Source organism: Carcharodon carcharias, chromosome 14, assembly GCF_017639515.1.
Source record: "Carcharodon carcharias isolate sCarCar2 chromosome 14, sCarCar2.pri, whole genome shotgun sequence".
In the NCBI taxonomy this organism is placed as follows: domain Eukaryota; kingdom Metazoa; phylum Chordata; class Chondrichthyes; order Lamniformes; family Lamnidae; genus Carcharodon; species Carcharodon carcharias.
Genome location: NC_054480.1, coordinates 28100098 through 28117663, shown reverse-complemented (window position 1 = coordinate 28117663; position 17566 = coordinate 28100098). Strand labels below are relative to the sequence as shown.

The 17566-nt window shown below is 42.0% G+C and overlaps 1 protein-coding gene across 12 annotated transcripts in view; it reads left to right on the top strand.

Annotated features, from left to right (window-relative positions):
- LOC121286861 (band 4.1-like protein 1) overlaps window positions 1-17566 on the top strand; it is a 278934-nt gene that overhangs the window by 194640 nt on the left and 66728 nt on the right. For all 12 annotated transcript variants that reach the window (XM_041204025.1, XM_041204027.1, XM_041204020.1 and 9 more), the window contains 4 exons: window positions 5695-5737; window positions 7886-7961; window positions 9841-10059; window positions 16436-16523. In XM_041204025.1, coding sequence (XP_041059959.1) covers window positions 5695-5737; window positions 7886-7961; window positions 9841-10059; window positions 16436-16523 — 426 coding nt within the window. The remainder of the gene's footprint in view (window positions 1-5694; window positions 5738-7885; window positions 7962-9840; window positions 10060-16435; window positions 16524-17566) is intronic.

The window sequence follows — 17566 nt, the reverse complement described above, 5'->3', positions numbered from 1 at the left end:
TGAGTTGTCTTCCTCAAAATCCCCCACAACCCTGGACCTATCCCCGTCATCCTCGACCTGCCAAAAGTTATCCCCGACCCTCCCTCCATCGCCTTTCATCTGGCCCCAATCACCCTTGATCTCCCCTCTATATGCTTGTGCTGCTTTTGGTTGTGATTGACCTTCCCTTTGTCATTCAGCTCCCTCCCTCTGTCCCCTCTGACCCTTTTTAGGGTCCCCACATCCCATAACACCACCTTTGGACAGCCATGCCCGATCCCCTTGGAAAGCTGCCATCTGAGTTCAGTGCAACAGCTCAGCTCCTCTCCTGGTCTAAAAAAGTTCCACATGTAAGAAAAGCAGCTCCTATTCACTCTAAATGCACCAGGAGGACCACTTTGTGCGCTGCACACTACTTTTTTAACCAGTCGTGAATCTGAAGGCACATGTTTCTCATTTGCTACTGACTTAATCACAAAGCTACAATTTAATCTGGGGACCATGTGTTTTAATGCAAAAACCACGATCCACCTTTAATGTGCCGCCCACTTTCATCCCATCGTTGGGAAGCTGGCATTTTGCCTCCTGATCAACGAAGAGCCCCGTCAACCTCGTTTACCATTACCGGGAGCTTCACTAGATTCCTCCCAGAAATAAAATCATGTGGATCTGCGCATTGAGAATGTGATGACTGATTTGATGTCTAATTTGGCCATGTACATTAAGAATTCTCAAATTGAGGTGGTAAACTAAATCAGTGACGTCTGAAATCATAAGATAAAGGCAGAATACTGCAGATGCTGGAAATCTGAAACAAAAACAAAAAATGCTGGAAAAGCTCAGTAGGCCTAACAGCATCTGTGGAGAGTAAGACAGAGTTAACGTTTCAAGTCTGTATGACTCTATCTCTCCACAGATGTTGCCACATCTGAAATCATTCCATCACTGAAATAATTAGAACATGGGCAGACATTTCCTGAGCTCAAGTCACTGCTACCATAATATACAACCAGTGTACAAATGGGCTGGGATCCCCAATTTACCACCTTCATCTGCTTTTAAATCGTTGGCAGATTAGCAAACTACAAGAGAAAGATTCTGTTTTGTATATCTTTTGGATTAAATCTGTCAGTATCATACAAATTAGATATCACTTTCAAAATTGAATAGAATAAATAACTTTAAATTAATTCTTAAAATGATTATTTGAAACAAAATGTCTATTAGAACTTACTGTGACCACAAACATAATGTACTTAGAGAAAAATCACAAAGTATGGTTCACTTGATGCATGGTCAGTCAAAGCTCACTTCAATCTGGAACAAATTTCAAAGATTTTGAGGTGCTGGGTAACAGGATGCAACGGTGGATGATGAAATACATTTAGGAATTGTTGACATTTCTTCATGAGATGTAATTCTAATGATTTATTACCAAAAGTGCGGAAAGATGACTTTTAACCCCACGAAATTGTCGTGATGGTTATAAAAAGGCAACATCAACAAGAACCAATTCAGCACTGATAAACCTTACGCAAAATTTTGAATTTGAATTTTGGAATTGTCACACCACCTCTCATCACATCCCAACATACACAATCTCCTTGTTAGTCTGAATTCAAAACCATAAATTACAGGTACAAAAATAGAGCAAGCCTTCCCAGACTATAATATACGCCCTAATCTAGCGGGTTATCAGAGAATCTAGGCACTAATCAGCTACCAGGGAAATCTGACTGATTTGATGATAGACATCTACTGATTTTGGTGATGTGGAGAAAATAAACTATCTGGGTAACTATCTGGGAGTTAGTTATGTTCTTCTAATTGCTGTAATCACAAACATTTGCACTGATTTTCAAAACTATTCCACTTAGACACAGGAGGAGTAAATTGGCAAATGACCCAATTCCCTCTAGATTGCATTCCTGTCGACAGGTTATATAGAATTTCATTCAAGTTGACCTGAAGTTTAACTCCTCCTTGCATATCCAAGGGAAGAATTTTCCCGCCGTTGGGGAGGAAGTGCGGAAGCGGGCACGAGCAGGCGTGCCTCCGATCAGCACCCCTGATTGGGGGCGCACCGCCATTTTACGTGGGTGAGCAAATTAAGGCCTGCCCAGCGTGATGTGTGCAGTTGGGGGAGATTCCTTCAGCCGAGAGTGTGCTCTTTCATGCATGTGCGCGGAAGAGATCGCTCATCTTCCTGAGGCTAAGTGCTGCCTCAGGGAGATCGGCTCCAAATGTAAAAATGGTCCATGTACAGAAATAAAATTTCCCTGACATTGCCCCTCATGTGACACTGTTACATGAGTAGGGACATGTCCATTACTTTTAATCAAACTTTTTTAAAACCCTCATGAAACCTCTCCCCGCCCGTGGATGAGGTTTCATGCTTTTTCCAATGCCCACCAGGGCTCCTGGCCTGCTCACCAACCTTAAGGTTGAACGGGAAGGTCCATTAATTATTTCAATTACTTTTTAAATGGCCTCAATAGGCCGTTGACAGGTCGGTGGGCACACAGCTGATTCAGCTGCGCCCCTGCTGACCTGAAAGTTGAAATGACGCAGGGTGACATCGGGAGTTCCACCCGACGCCATCCCGCGTCATTTTACGTGTTGACGAGCGGGCCCCGTCCCCTGCTCACCGACCTCAATATCCTGGCGCGTATTTGGGCACCTTGGCCTGAATTTTCACTCCCGGCTCGGGAGCACAGAATCGGAAGAATTACTGGGTCCATAAACCTGACCTGGGAGAAAGTGCCCCAAAAAGTCAGATTTTTAGTCCGTGGTGGGAGGGTGAATATGGGAGTCATGGGTGACCCCGGAACAAGTGTGGAAGCTGCTTGGTGCGGAGGTGGACTTCGCAGAAGGCCTGCCTTAGTGCACTGGCACTGTGTTGAAGTATTTAAAAACCAATAAAACATCCCTCACCTCCGTCATCTCCCACACACTTCCAATGCCACCTCATGCCCCTCTACCCACCCCTTCATAGCCTTTCTTGCACTCTATGCCAACCTATATACCCCTCCCTCCAACTACCAGCCTTTGCCCTTATACCTGCAATGCCAACTCACCCCAGTACCCACCATGGGCAGACCTTGTGACCCATGCTGAAATGAGATAAAATAAAGCTATTAAGCATCTATTGATGAATTCACTATTTCAAAAAACTCTCATTGATTAAAAACCTATTCACCACATTTAGCTTCCTTTAATCCTTTATAAAAATAAACATTGGAATTCATAGCTTCACTTCAAAGAGTCCATAACCACCTGGAGATGTCAATCAAACTGTGAACTGAGAGGCACCCTACTTTGATAATGGAAAGTTGTGAAATCAGTCTTGCAGCCCTAATTCAGTAATAACCCTCAGGCTTATGCCAACAGACAGAGTGAAATAGTAAGCACTGATTTTTTTTTTCCACACCGCAGACAGTTTTTTTCCCCCTAAATATTTGAAAGCAGGTGTTTAATGCCTTGACAGCTTGACATTTCTTTTTGACAGTTCCTATGAGTTCATGAACTTTTTATGCCGGCTTTTATAGATCCCAAAGGGGAACCTGACTTGCCCCCAATGGTTTCCTGGGATCGTATCTAAAAGGATACCTTATCCATCGAAAGGGTACCCCTACCTATCCAAGCAACTCCGCAAAGTTTAGACCTGCTCCTACCAGGTCTAACCTGCACACATCGGCAAGGGTTTTTCCCTTGTCGGACGGGCTTGGTGGGGGCGGGTGTGGTCGAGCGGGAGCGGTTGGAAAGCCAACTGCCGCCCGTGATCGGAACCAACCAAGATTTCACGCTGGTGGGCCAGTCAAGATGTGCCCAGCGTGAAATGCATGGTGCAGTGCTCAGTGCTGCCTGTGTGGTGAGGGTAGGGGGTGGTAGAGAGGTTGAGCAGGGAACTTTGTGTTTGCGTGTGGGTGAGCGCAGAAAAAGCTCCCTGAGGCACAGAGCTGCCTCGGGGAGATGAAGCGTTTTGAAAATGAAAAATAAAGATTCTTAAAATGTTAAAAAATCATGTCCCCTGATGTGACTCTGTCACATGAGCAGGGACATATTGTTAATGAAAAATTAAAAGTTTTATTTTATTTTTGATAGCTGTTGGAAACCTCATCCTGCCCGTGGATGAGGTTTGCTAAAAAATGCCTACCCGCCAACCGTAAGGTTGGACAGGCAACGAAAATTAACATTCAGTTAGGACTTTAATGGCCTTAATAAGCCTGTTAATTGTCGGCGGGTGCGCTGCCGACTCCCGCACACACCCACCAAGTGAAGTAAAACGCGAGTGCGCAATGACGTCAGGACGCTCACCCGGCTTCATTGCGCACCCTTTGGGCCAGGCGCCCGATGAGGTAAAAATTCTGGTGGTCATATTTGCCATTCCGAGCTGACAAAAATCGAACATTACTGGAGGCGGCCGCTGTTTCGTATGGGCAGCTGTCTCCGTGAACCATGGATGTACAATTTGGAGCCTGTCCCCAGTTTCCCCTCACCTCCACCACCCCTGCGAAAATGGTAGGTGCTGCATTTGGCGGCTGGGAATCAGGATGCAGGCCTCTGCAGCCATTTCTGTAACCGAGAGGCTCTCAGTCTTTACCAACAGGCCTATGATTCCTTCATTTAAAAAAAATCACCTGAATGTCTAGAGTAAATAATTTCTTCTCTACTTCTGCCAGTGTTTCCTTGAGGTGTGAGGTCAAGTTCCCTTCAATTTAATTTCCTCTTCACTTAAAGAAATACTTGAGCTCCTCTAGGTACCTCTGTCAATGACACAACTGACACTATTTGGAGAATTGCTAGTACAAACTCACATAGAATATGTGGCACAGTGCATGGGAACAGTAATATTCTGTGTATACCATTTATAATGGCATAAAAAACAATGCAAAACTTCATGACAACCACAGCAACCAACAGGATTTGTGTGTAATTACCCATAGGACTAATCGATGCAATCCATATAGGTTAGAGAATCAAGACCGAAAGTAGGTCTGCTTAAAAGAAGTGATAACTAATACCTATTGATAAATGTATATTTCACACTATCGTGAAGGCTTTAGAATGTCATTTCATTTATAGCCATATATACTTTTGGTCTCCAACCAGGAAAATATCTGCATTGCTATTTTCATGAGAAGTACCGATGTAGCAATTGAACAAACAGAGCTAGAGTGACATTTTTAATCCTGAAAACTGCATTTTCAAATACCTGTTTTGTATTTGAAAAGCGCTTGCTTCTAATGCTGCTATAATATGTTTCACAGTGCCACAGTTTCTTCATTTTAAAGCTTTGCCCTCAGAATATAACTCCATGAAATTATCACAGAACCTGTGACTTTTATTAGCGTCAGGCATATCTGTGCTGTCTTCCTCATGTTTTGGCAAAATAATTTGAGTTCAGGTTTTCCTATTTCCTGATAGCACAGAAAAGATAACTCTTGCCCTCCTCATAACTGACTCCATTTTACATCCTAAATAGATCCATTTTGACAATACACTGAGGCGGCTACTTGTCAATGACAATTAAATTTAAGGGCAATATTTATATATTTCCTTACAAACTTTACAAATGGCAGTATGACAACTTTAGGTGTTATTAACAGCTGGAATTGCATGTGCGCCATAGATAATAATCTCTTCAATCTTTGGAAGCTTGAGTGCATGAAAGTTTTCATGCTGTCTTTTTGATAATGGTTTTTATATTTTCAGAATTGGCTGGACCCATCAAAAGATATAAAGAAACAAATCCGAAGTGAGTCTTCTATGTTTGCTTCTTGGAAATGAGCTTTTCTACTATCCATTTACTTAGGAAGCTGTACTGAGCCAATTAATTCAATATTTATGGTGTTTCATCAGCTTTTGGCCATGTGCACAGAACTGAGTTTGATGCCTGATTGTTCTCACATACAGCAAAGTTGACTTTTACATCATCTCTCTTTTTGCTATGTCTATAACTGTCGCTTTTATTTAAAATTATTATTCTCTTCAAGAGATTTGTTGTCCTTCAGGTTTGACGCTGTCATCTTTCTTATGATAATTTTACTTCTGTTGTCACTTCATGTGTACACTTCATTGACAATTTCTTGCCACTTCTGTACATCAAGTGTTGTGATTTTTGTTTTGCATTTTCACAGTGGTCATAAGGGGTTTATTTATCCTCACATGCAAAGCGAAAACTCTATTATTCTTTTGTCAGGCAAGACTCAAATTGTTTAAAGTCAATTTGGTTTTTAAAAAAACTATTTGAGTACTTTCTGTACTGGGACTGTTTTTGTGAAGTACACGAGAGTCAATCTTGGTTAATTGCTTCCTATTTAGAAAGTATATAATATTTTTAAACGAGATTGGCTGCTAGGTTAGTTTTCTTTATTTTTAAAGAGCACAGGCAGACCTGATGCACATAATAAAGCTGTTTGCAATATCTGTGCCCTTGTTTTCTGTGCAGGCAGTTGCACTTGGCGCACAATATGTATAATAGTTCAAGGAGAGCTGAAGTAGAATTGATTTAGAGATCATGCTGCAGGCCATACCATATCTGAGACAGTCTAAAACAAATTTATCTGCACAGAGTTATTTAAAAAAACATCATTTGCAAGATTAAATGACAGCCCTGAGATTATCTTTCTCTTATTAGTAAAATTCTGTCCCATCGTATATCATATGGGATTCTGATGCTCATTGGACTGTTACACAAATTCAATCTGAAACCCAAACTTAGAAACATGGAAGAATTTACAGCAGAGAAGGAGGCTATTCTTAGGAAATTAACATAGCCTGTTCAACATTTGTTTTAACAATTATTGTGGAAAGGAAAATTAAGTGTCGTAGTACCTGAAAACTGGTGCAAATTTAAACGGTATGCAGACAGGCACGGTTTGTTTGTAATCTTTACAATTGAATTTACTTTCTCAACAAAGTTCTATTTTAAATCCCTTTTATCTTGTACTTTTAAAACTTTAATTTGTCTTAATGATCCACTGAATATATTTCATCACCCATTACCATGTAATTCAGTTTGCTAATTTAAGTTACAAAATCTGATTATAAAGTGCCCTGAAATAATTGACCATAAATTAGTTGAATTTAACCATAAATTAATTAATTTTATTTTCTTCCCTGCAGGATATCTTAAAGAAAAGCCTTAAATAAAATTGGGTTACTTTCTACTCTTATTTTATAGAATAGTATCCTATTTTACTAAACGTAGATGGAGAAATAGCAGAATAATAAATACAGTTATTCAATTATGAATATTTTACAGTAGCGCACTAGAATGAAAATCATTAGCCACTTGCAGATTATAACATTTCCATAATAGAACTGGTTTGAGAGAACAGCACTCCCCATTATAGATCACAGTCTTCATTAAAACATGAACTGACTTGGCAGCCCTGTGCTCATAACAGAAGTCGTACATTTTCAAAATGTGCAGAGATCCAGAGTTTTGGATCTTCTCCACATCTACTGATCCAGCACATCAAAGTGAAATGTACTGCAAGTCTCTGGGCCATCCTGCTCCCTGACCTGTCATATGTCTGATGGGGCCAAGAAGTCAGGGATCAATTTTAACTACCTTTTCATATTGTATGCTAGGAAATGTTCTCTTATTTTTATTGTTGCGTCTAAGGTACCTGCCGGATTGGGATAGCTGCAGTGTAACATCAAGTTTGTTCATTAATCGTGTTTTTATGTTTAAAAATTTTTCTGTGAGTGAAAATAATTTTTAAGTTTGAAAATGCATCAGCTTTTTACTAGCTCTACATCCGGCTGTCCATTCAAAGGATGGAAAGACAGATTTGGCCTTTCTTTTCACAGTGTAGTCACAGTTAAGTCTATGAACAAAACCTCTTGAATTATCCTTGATGCTTCCTTTCTGTTGTTGGCCTTCCTTTCTCTATAGGTGGCCCTTGGCATTTTGCATACACAGTGAAGTTCTATCCCCCAGATCCAACCCAGCTCTCTGAAGATATAACAAGGTGAGCTTTAGCAATTGTCAATTCATAAATACACATTCAAGCATTCCTGAATATATTTATATATAAGTTTGATCCTCCTTTGAACACATTTCTTGCATTTTAAGGATGCAGATTTTGCTCCATCAAATGATATCTGCCATTTAAAAAAATAAATATTTTGTTTTTAATAACTGAAAGGATTACTCCATGGCAAGTATTACAATTAGGAAGTATTTACTTTCACGAAGTCTGTTGTACAGCTCTGAAGGCTCTTTGTGATGTGGAAGAAAGGCTAAGAATGTACCCTGAAGTCAAGTTCACCTACTCGAAGCATGTCTGCTTCATGTATTGATGTTGGCGTGATTGATGTGTGTTCAGCTTTGCCGTGACCTGTATTTTTTTAATTCTGTCTATGTTGTGATTTACCATGTAAATGTAATTTACCGTGTAAATGTAGAAAAAAAGTAGGCTGATAATATTTTGTTCAAGCAATGGGTTTGGAATACAACCAGATGCAGGAGTACCAATCCTATAAAACTGACTCACTGTAGAGGGAGAGCCTTGACTGATGCCTTTTAAAGATGCCAGCTTTCCTTTCACACATCATGTGGCACATGGGCTTAATCACAGTTCATTTATTAGAGAAACCTGTATTAAATGCTTGAAGTGCAATGAGGGCCGCTCAGATTATGTTACCATTTCAATTTGGGTATAATTAGAGAAATGCAGAGACTGGAAACTATTCTTTATTGGTGTTTTCTTAACAAACACACTCCTATAGCCAAGAGGGCAAGGCAGTGTGTGCAATTGACTTTTGAATGCTTGCTGTGTGATAAGGCTGCTCGAGGTGCAATGAAGCATCATAGCTGAACAGTCACCATTCATCTCAGCCTTCCTCCTTTCCAGAGGCAGGGCTTCTCACTTTTGTATGTTTCTGTATCTAATAGTGGATTGGAGAAGTTTAAAAATCCACCCAGCTGAGCCAAGCATGAATCTCTGTAAAGCAACATTGAAAAATGAACCCTTGACCATATACTTTGCAGGCAAATGTTTAACCGCTTGAGCGACTGGGATTTCCCCCCATCCTCCCCTGAACTTGCTAAAACTGCTTTGTTTTGACAGAGAATTGCAATACAATTCTGTGAAAGAGTTAAACACATTATTAGGTACAAATAGAAAGAAATGTTTTAAACATACATTTTCTGCCTGAATGGATAATTTCTTTATTAAGAAATACTCCACAAAGAGCTAGAGTTGTTAACATAAAATTTTCATCAGCCATCTTGTGGCAAAACATTTGGCAATATATTTCTGTGCGATTTCCATTTTATAAACTTGTTGTTAAGATGCTGAGCCATTTTTGTGCACAGAAAATTAAGAGATGTTGATGCTGAGAAATAGAACATTTTTCACTTGAAAACCCAATCTTGGAATTGAGCACTCCTGGGTCAGGTGCAGTAGAACTGTATGAAAAGTAAAGCTCCCTTCATCCTGCCCCAATAATGTATCTCAGCCCGGATCTCAGTAGAACCCCATTGTACTCCACCCCCTCCCCCACCCACTGCCATAGTGTGGCATTTATCTCACCTAAACAAACCATTAGTATCCAATTAATAACAAATATCTGTGCTCACTCGGCCCTTAGTGCTAGGAGAAGGGATGATCTATAATACCTTCAGTCCGGACTGAGTTTGAATCCAAGTCCCAGAAGTGATGGGTTAATGTTGAAGCCATTGTGCAAACCAGTTGTCTTGGTGGCACTGTGTTTATCAATACAGAAACAATGCCTTGTTTCTAGCCTGGTGAAATTCATTGCACTGGAACAGACTTGTTGCAACCTAGTATTTGATGTACAATTGTCTCATGCGGTGATTGTTTTATTGGCTCTGTTCTACTGCAGGTATTACCTATGTCTGCAGCTGAGAGATGATATTATTTCTGGGCGGCTGCCTTGCTCTTTTGTTACACATGCTCTATTGGGTTCGTACACTGTTCAGGCAGAACTGGGAGATTATGATCCTGAGGAATATGGACCTGATTATGTCAGTGAAATTCGCTTTGCACCAAATCAGACAAAAGAACTCGAGGAAAGGGTGGTAGAACTGCATAAGACTTACAGGTAAGATACTTTCTATTTCATTCAAATGCATCTCAGCTGCTTTAGAATTTTTGATTTATCTAATGTCTCTTCTATCTAACCTATTCTGTGCATCACCCACTTTAAATAGTCTCTCTCCTCCACTAAGCTGCTGCATGTGCAGCCTCCTTCCAGGCTTCAAAGTGTATTTTCAATTGGTTGGTAGACAGTTTGCAAAATCAGCATTAGTGGGTTGCTTCCTGATCAAATTCTCTTTCTGTTCTTTTAATCAGCTAAGTCTCACTTCAAGCTGAAAATTTGAACTCATTTGGCAGAATTTTTCCAGCCCTCTGGGAGGCAGGGGGACTGTAAAATGGCAAAGGAAGCACAACATGGATCCGCCTGTCACTTCCCTGTCAGCAGTGGGAAAAGTGGAGGATGGCTCACTCCCAGAAGGTCAATTGAGCCATAAGTGGTTCATTAAGGGTCTGTTCCTGCTGCCACTAGCATTTTACTGGTGGCACATTGTCCCTTCTGCCGTGTGGGGAGATCTCCAGGTAAACACTGGCAGCCTCCTGGTGGGGGTTTGTGGGGGCTGAACCCTCCTATTCGGCTACTGTTTGGTCCATAGAGTGGCCCCCAGCAATGACTACCATGGGGCAACAGCGCCAACCTGCTGGGGCCAGCCTAATTGGCCACAGGTCCCCCAGACCCCAATAATCTGGTTGGGAGGGTGGCATCCTCTTCTTCCAGGTGCAGTCCCAGCAGTGACCACTGCATGTGGTGACTCTGCTGAGCTGCTGGCCCTCCAAGTGGGTGGGTGGGCACTGGGGAGGGGTGGGGGGAGGAATGTGTGCCTGCCCAAACGGCAGCCAACTAGTTGCCTGATTCCCATAAAATGTCGTTCCACATTCTGCAAATGGTCGAGGTGGGGTTGTCTGGATTTCAGGCCTATTATCTGAAACCCCGTCATGAAATTAAAATTCCACCCGTTGATTTGGATTTTCACCAAGCCAAGATGACTCGGGAGACCTTTAAAAATGGCAGGCAGGTCCCAATTGCAGGATTCCCAGGCTGTGTGATTTTTAGGAGTGCCTTTTAAGTATACAGGCTGGTACAGCCCGCACCCAACCTGGCCAGCTGCGTTGTGGAGCTGGGCATATCCTACTTCTGCAATTTTCATGGAATTGGACCAGATTTTTAAAGAGTTGAGGTTCAAGGCACTTGAGAGGTGTTGTGAACCATAGCCTGCATGAGGGGATCTTTTAAAAGTTGAGTTCAAAAGGTCCTCCTCATGCCCCCTTTGCCAGGCTGTGGCCCTCCATCCATGTCCCCAAGGCTTGGCTGAGAGCCCAGAAATCCATTACTCTGATGAAACAGCCGAGTCCCAGAGAAAACATTGCTTGATTGACAGCTCTGGCTCTCCGGTCTCTGCTATCAATTGCACAATGTTTATTTGTGGAAGGTTCAGAGGTTTCAAATGCCAACAGTTTTTGTTATTGAAACTTTAAAGGATCTAGATGTTTGATACTTCTTCTATTGACCTGTACTAAAAGGATTTTTTAACATAGTTGAAAGTAATGAATTAATTACTTTTTAAAAGCTTTTTTTTAACACATCCTATTGTCACGAAAGGGTTCATTGGTTCTATACAATTGCTAAGTGGGAATGGAAGTGCCATAGCTTGGCATAGGGGCATGAGGGGTGGGTGAAGGGTCGTGACAGGATATGGTGGTGGGTGGTGGGCTGTAGCTTGGCATAAGTGGCATGAGGGGATGGACAGGGGGCAGGGTCTGGCATGGATGGGGCATGGGGAGTGTGTGTGCGTGTGTGAGGAATGAGGGCCTTTATGTTGTTATCTTAACTGGGACAAATTTCCCACAGCACTGAGGTAGGCCTTTTAAACAATCCACCTCCGTACCTGGCAGCCCCTGTGGCTGCCTCTAACCTCTTTCCTGGGTTGGCTGGCATGACTGCAGCCCACATCTGCCCCCCCTCAGCAATGAAGATCCTGCCTTTGCAGGCACATTCTCTGAGGTGGGTGGGCCAAGCAAGAAATTTTCCTGATTCCCACTATCCAACTTGATGATGAAAAGCCAGCCCACTTTGTGGGGATTCATGTAAGAAGACCCAGTGTCCAAATGCTACTGATATAATGTGAGCTCTTTGTCACTCAGACCACTGAACTCATATCACCTTCTGGAAATCATTCTGTGGGACACCAGCACACCCAATGCTTAGTGAGTTTGTCTGAAATTACTCTAACTTGTGTGGAAAAAAAAATAGAAGTAGGGGAGGGTACAACTAGGTGGACTTAAAAGATGAAGATGTAACTTTTAAATGGGAGACACTTGAGGAATTAAGAGTTAGTGTGGGCCAGTAAGCAGGCGCGTGGTAAGTAATCAGGATGTGACGTGGGATAGAATTCAGCAGCCAATTTTGGGTTTGTTGAAGTTTACAAATGCTGGAAGATGGGACAGCGGTAAAAGAGCATTGAATTAGTCAAGTATGTAGCTGACAATGACATGACAGCAGCTGAACTGAGCTCAGGGCAGAGAAGAAGGGTAGTGTTGTTGAGGTGGAAAGTGGTGATGTCTTTGTGATGGAATATATGTAGGGTCAGAAGGTCAGCTGTCCTCAGGGTCAGTAAGATGTTGAGCTTACAAATGGTTTGGTTGAGCCTGAGAAAGTGGCCGAGGGAAAAGGTGGAATCGAAGGGCACAGTTTGTGATGGGGACCAGAGCCGGTGCCTTGCCAATGTTTAACTGGATAAAATTGTTGTGTGACTTTGGAACTCTCTGCCTCAGAAAGTGGTAGAGGTGGGGTCATTGAATTTTTTTTAAGACAAAGGTAGATAGTTTCTTCCTAGGCAAGGGAATCAAAACGTTATTGGAGTTAGATGGGAATGTGGAAATCAAAACACAAGAAGATTAGCCATGATCTTGTTGAATGGCGGAGCAAGCTTGAGGGGCCGAATGGTCTACTCCTGTTCCTATTTCTTATGTTCTTATATCCAAGATGTGTAGTCAATCAGCACAATGGAGAAATTGAGAGGTGGTGGTGAAGTAGACGTAGGTGTCATCAACATGCATGTCGAAGCTGAATTCAGGTATGCAGGTAATATTGTCATGGGCAGCATGTAGATGAGGAAAAAATATGGATCCTTGGGGAAGTTTGGATGCCATTTCTGGAGATGCTTTGGCTACAAGCTGATTGGGAAGAGTGAAACCCAGGGAGAGCACTCCAACTGATCTGAATAACGGAGGAGAAATGTCCAAGGAGGATGATATGGTCGATCACATCAAAGATTACAGTGAGAAAGAATAATGCACCATGGTTATAATCACATAGGATTTGGCTATTGCTGTTTTGGTGCTGTGGCAGGGCAAAAAACCTTAATGGAGAGATTCAAATGTGCGGTAGTTTAAAAAAAGGCTAGGCACAGATTTGGAAGGCAACAATCCATTCCAGGACATTAAACATTCAGAGGCTAGCATCCCATGACAGAGTTTAAAGTTTTGGATATTGATGTTGGATGTCCTTCTAAAAAGCAGTGTCTACCTTAAGTTTGCTGTTTTAGAATAAATACTGAAACCTGTTTTTAGACTTGACTTTACAACTCAGATTATCATGAGTTACTGATGCTTTCAAATATTTTGGCTTTGTCTTTGCTCCAGAGTTCCTGTTTCTTTAATGTTTCTCCTGGTGTTATTTGTCGCATTACCTCTCTTGACCTATCCATGCAGAAATAACTGCCAGTTTCTGAGAGGCTCGGCCAAGTTGAGGAAGGTACAAAGTTTAAAAATGCAAAAAGCTTGAATGTTAATTGTTGCCTTTGACTTGGAGGAATCTTGATTACTCCTTCATCTCATATGAAAATTGCCCACACGTTTTTCTTCCTAAAAGAGGCATAAGTTTTTTTTCTACAAAACTTTAAAAATTGTTAAAGGGCTAGATAGGGTAGACGCAAAAAGGATGTTTCCCCTGGTTGCGGGGTCTAGAACCAGGGAACACAGTGTCAGAATAAGGGGCAGGCCATTTAGGATTGAGATGAGGAAGATTTTCTTCACTCGGAGGTGGGTAGTGAGTCTTTGGAATTCTCTACCCTAGAGGGCTGTGGAAGATTAGTCACTAAATATATTCAAGACAGAAATCGATAGATTTCTAGAAACTTATGACATCAAGGTGTCGGGTGGGCTCGGTGGGAGCGGGTGGGGGTGATCAGGGGGAGCCAATTAAGGCCCGCCCTGCATGGATCGTGAGCGGGAGTGCTGAGCGCTACCTGTGTGGGCGGGAAGAGGAGGGAGAGCGGGCCTGGCACACAGTTCAGGCATGGAGCTGCTTCAAGGAGATTGAAATACTTTTTGAAAAAATTAATAAATGCAATAAAAATTCAATGAAAAATGTCCCCTCATGTTGGGACATATTTTTAATTTCAAATGAAAGTTTTTTAATTTAATTTGTAAGAGCTTCAGGAAACCTCAACCCGCTCGTGGATGAGGTTTCCTAAAAAACGTAAAGGCCTTTTCGCCTGCCCACCAACCGTAAGGTTGGATGGGCAGCGTAAAATTCAGCGTAATTACCTTGTTGATGGTCTTAATAGGCCTTTCAATTATTGGGCGTGCAGCCGACTCCAATGCGTGCTCGCCGAACAAATTATCACGTGTCATTTTACATTCCGGCATGTCGGGTGCCCGCCCGCATGCAAAATGTAAAATTCTGGCCCAAGGGACATAGGGACAGCACAGGAAAATGGCATTGAGTTAGACAATCAGCCGTTATGTAGTTGAATGGTGGTGAAAGCTCAAGGGGCTGAAAGGCTCTTGCTCCTATGTTCCTATGGCGATGGTAATTAGTGAGTACTAAACTAATGCTCGACAACATTAAATTCTCTGCTATCAATCAACTAAAGAGCAGTGGGTGAGACACCAGCTCTTTTTTGATTTTGCATATTTGAAAAAAATAGGACTCTGCTTCAGAAATAGACGGGTAATTTTCACTTTGGGTGTGGTACAAAACTGGTGGGGTGATTGGTTACTTGTTACAGCAGAAGGAAAATTGTGTGGGATGTAACCAGCAGTTTTTTTCCTGTGCCCAAAATGAAAACTACCCTCTTTGACTTCTGCATGAAGAAAGCAAAATAATTGTCAGTGTTAGTTTCTTTGTACGTTGTGTGTTGAGCCTGTGCCCTATCTTATCTAAAGGAAGCACATATTTACTAACCAACGTTGGTTTATCATTTGAATTTTGGTGAAGCCTTTCACTTGAATAAAACCTCAGCAGCGAAACAAAGGAGGGATATTGTCACAAGCTGCACAGGGTGGTAGCACCTTGTAAATCACAGTGGAATATTTACTGTCCCATACCTGCTCTACATCCAGTTTTTTGCCACCCTACAAGGAGCCTGCTCATTGAGCATTTGTCTGCTTCAGAAAACAGGCCCTTTTAATATGCAAATTGGAGTCCTATAACATACGTGAGATCTGGATTGCTATTTTGGAGAAAATGAGTATGAACTTTGAAGACTGTCCAGATATGCACAAGGGCATATCTGAAGAGAGGAAGGTTTTATGGCTCAGTAGGTAGCGACCCTGCCTCTGAGCTAGCAGCTGTTGGGATTCAATTCATACTCCAGGACTTGTTGGCCATGGAAGGAACATTCATGCCATGACCAAAAGGTTTGATTTTCAACCTTCCAACTCACTCATGGCAGGCAGTAGGAGTGGGAGAGATTTCTGGTCAGCCATGCTTGCTACAGAGTGGTGCTCTTCAAGCTATAACGACTTGTCTCTCTCTCTAGTTAGAGAGAGATGCCAATGGTCCCTCACAGACTATGGCTGATTACAGTCAGATGAACATCTGAAGAAGAAATGTTCAGTTTAAAATTATTGTTGTGGATTCGAGGAGCAGGGCAGTTACACTGGGCAACACATTGTGTGTACTGCTACCACCTGGACTTGTGCCTCTGGATGTATTTTGCTGCAGGCTGGGTCATCTTCTGGGTTGACCAATTTTGTGCCAACTTTGGTGCCTGCAGAGGCATGGTAGTGAGGCCTGACCATCAAAATGAGTTTTCCACTGATATGAGCAGCTGCCTAGCCAGTTCACACTGCCGGTTGGCCACCTGGTAATTAAGATTTACTTCAAGGTGGTTTTAGCCATCATAATTGTATCATTGAAAATAATTGTAATCAAATTAAGTCCCGTTATAAATAATTAGTGGAGATATTTGTTATTAAAAGGGATTATAGTGATGCGGTAGCGACTGCACCCACGCAGTGAAATATCTGGCAAGGAACAGCTATCATTTCAAGTCTGAAATCTTGTTAAATTCTGTTCTGTTAATTATCTGATGTTTGTTTTCAGTCATTGTAATAAAGAGGACAATAAGCTCTTTGTGCATCATTGATTACTATAGGGGCATGACACCAGGAGAAGCGGAAATGAACTTTTTGGAAAATGCTAAGAAGCTGTCTATGTACGGTGTCGACTTGCATCATGCAAAGGTAATTACCACTCTGAGTCACAACTCTGCTGTAGAATTGTAGAATTCTTAAAGTTAAATACCAAATGGCTTTCAGTGCCATTGTGACAACATAAACACGGAAATTTAAAAAGATTAACTTCTACTTTTCCAAATAATTAAAGGTTTGTCTCAGAAAAGTCAATATGTAAACAGATTTCCATTTCATTATTCTGTTTATTTAATAATCGTAATGTGAGAACTGATCTTCCAAAAGAGCTGTTCTACGAAACCATGGTAAAGCTTGGTTTTCGAAGCAATTATGCATGATAGCCACCCCTACTGTTTCGACTTGTGTAACAGAAGGAGATCATTCACCCATTTTACCTGACAGATCTTTGGTGGAACAATCCGATTAGATTCAATTCCCTGTTCTTTCCCTGTAACCCTGCACGTTTTCTCCCCTCAATTTTTTTTTATTATGTGTTCGTGGGATGTGAGCATCACTGGTATGCCCAGCTTTGGTCACCTATTCCTAACTGTCCTTGAGAAGGTGGTGTGAGCTGCTGCCTTAAACTGTTGCAGTCCACATGGTGTAGGCCTCGGGGGCTCAGGAGTAGGCCAAGATGAATTATCCACTCGGCACTTCTGGATGAAGATGGTTGCAAATTCTTCAGCCTTAGCTTTTGCACTGACGTGCTGGGCTCCCCCATCATTGAGGATGGGAATATTTGTGGATCCACCTCCTCCAGTTAGTTGTTTAATTGCTCCCATCTTTCATGACTGAATGTGACTGAAGAGCTAAGATCTGATCCATTGGTTTTGGGATCACTCAGCATGCTGCTTCTGCTATTTGGCATGCAAGTAGTCCTTTGTTGTAGCTTCACCAGGTTGACACCTCATTTTTAGGTATGCCTGGTGCTGCTCCTGACATGCCCTCCTGCTCCCTTCATTGAACCAGCATTGATCCCCAGGCTTAATGGTAATGGTAGGGTGGGAGATATGTCAGGCCATAAAGTTACAGGTTGTGGTTGAGTAGAGTTCTGCTACTGATGGCCCACAGAGTGTTATGGATGCCCAGTTTTA